Source organism: Sinocyclocheilus anshuiensis, unplaced genomic scaffold (genome assembly GCF_001515605.1).
Source record: "Sinocyclocheilus anshuiensis isolate Anshui unplaced genomic scaffold, SAMN03320099.WGS_v1.1 scaffold257, whole genome shotgun sequence".
NCBI lineage: Eukaryota > Metazoa > Chordata > Actinopteri > Cypriniformes > Cyprinidae > Sinocyclocheilus > Sinocyclocheilus anshuiensis.
This window is the reverse complement of record NW_015539889.1, coordinates 2,689,890-2,691,451: the sequence shown is the minus strand read 5'-3', so window position 1 is coordinate 2,691,451 and position 1,562 is coordinate 2,689,890. Positions and strand designations below refer to the sequence as shown.

The 1,562-nt window shown below is 37.6% G+C and overlaps 1 protein-coding gene across 2 annotated transcripts in view; it reads left to right on the top strand.

Moving 5' to 3' along the window:
* The window catches only part of LOC107685704 (uncharacterized protein C1orf106 homolog), a 15,498-nt gene that overhangs the window by 1,044 nt on the left and 12,892 nt on the right, over positions 1 to 1,562 (top strand). For both annotated transcript variants that reach the window (XM_016482391.1, XM_016482390.1), the window contains exon 2: positions 638 to 752. In XM_016482391.1, coding sequence (XP_016337877.1) covers positions 698 to 752 — 55 coding nt within the window. In that variant the 5' untranslated portion in view covers positions 638 to 697. The remainder of the gene's footprint in view (positions 1 to 637; positions 753 to 1,562) is intronic.

Below are 1,562 nucleotides of genomic sequence, written 5' to 3'. Positions count from 1 at the left end.
TATATATATATATATATATATATATAGTTGCATAATTGTATGCAAATATATATAGTTAATTTAGTTGTTCATTTAGATGTTACTATTAGGTTACTATATATACGTATACATATGTAAATATATAAATAAAAGCATTTGCCATAAATGTAATTATAGGTGATGTGAAAACCAGTCTGTAGCTAATCACAATTCCTTTTAACTATAAGTAGTCTGAGAAACTGTTGTAGAAGTGAATCAAGGTTCATTAATTACAAGTGAGCCCACTTCATTAACCTCTTATGTCGGGAGCATTCCAGTGTTGTAATCTAAGCACAGCACAGCTTTGTTCCTCCTGGAAAATGAACATTTTTTCAGATAGAGATGGATGTTTAAAGGAAGAGCACTTACTTGAATGGCCTCTTAGTTAAAGCTCACCCTGAGCTCCTGCTGACGGCACATAACTGAGAGGCATAGTTTTTAGTGGCCCTGTGAAAACTATTGCTTGCCAGAATCCGCACTGACCCCTGTGGCTCTGGGTCAGGAGACCCGTCACAGCTGAGGGACTGAGTGGTTCCACGAGACGAGTTTTTGTTCACTTTGGCTTGAACGGCTAAATTGGTCTCTGGTGAGTGTGATAAAAGTTGTATTTACTTTTTAGGAACTCGTGAAGTAAGAGAAAACCGAGGCTTTCACTTCAAAGACCACTTGACCGGCCGTCATGGAAGGAAAAGAGGAGATCAGTGATACTGACAGTGGGGTTATTCTGCATTCTGGTAGGTTCAGCCTGTTACACCTTGCCTATATAATGACATATTGCATGCTGTATCATATAGCATGTGGTTGTGAGCTTAAAGAGATAAACAGTTCACCCAAAAATGATCATTTTATCATCATTTACTCACCCTTGTGTTGTTCTAAACCTGTACGAATTTTTTCTTTTGTATAGTTCAGTGAAAGGATTAGAAACTAATTTTTTTTAGAAATGTTCTTAAATCACAGCACATATTTAAAATTATATTTATAATAGACATGTATAAATTATTTTATATATATCGTTCAAAAGTTTGGGGTCAGTAAGATTTTTTTTTCTGATCCCTGAAAAAATGCATCACAGTTTCCACAAAAATATTAAGCAGCACTTCATATTTTAGTGCTTAAAGGGGTCATATGATGCGATTTCAATTTTTCCTTTCTCTTTGGAGTGTTATGAGCTCTTGGTGCATAAAGAAGATCTGTAAAGTTGCAAAGACTAAAGTCTCAAATCCAAAGAGATATTCTTTATAAAAGTTAAGAGTCAACCACGCCTACCTAAAACGGCTCGTTCTAACACGCCCCCACAAGTCTACGTCACGATGTGGGAAGATTTGCATAACGCCGCCCAAATGTTCACGCAAAGAAAGAAGGCGTAACTTTTATTCTCGCTGTAGTATTGTTGTTGCCGCCGCCTCCGCCATGTCGTGAAGGCGCTGTGTGTTTCCTTGTGAAAGCGAAACTACTTTGTTTGGCCTTCCAAAAGAGGACAATATCCACTTCGTCATGCTTGGAACTGATCCGTGCTGGTCGCTGAGGAAATACATCAACTT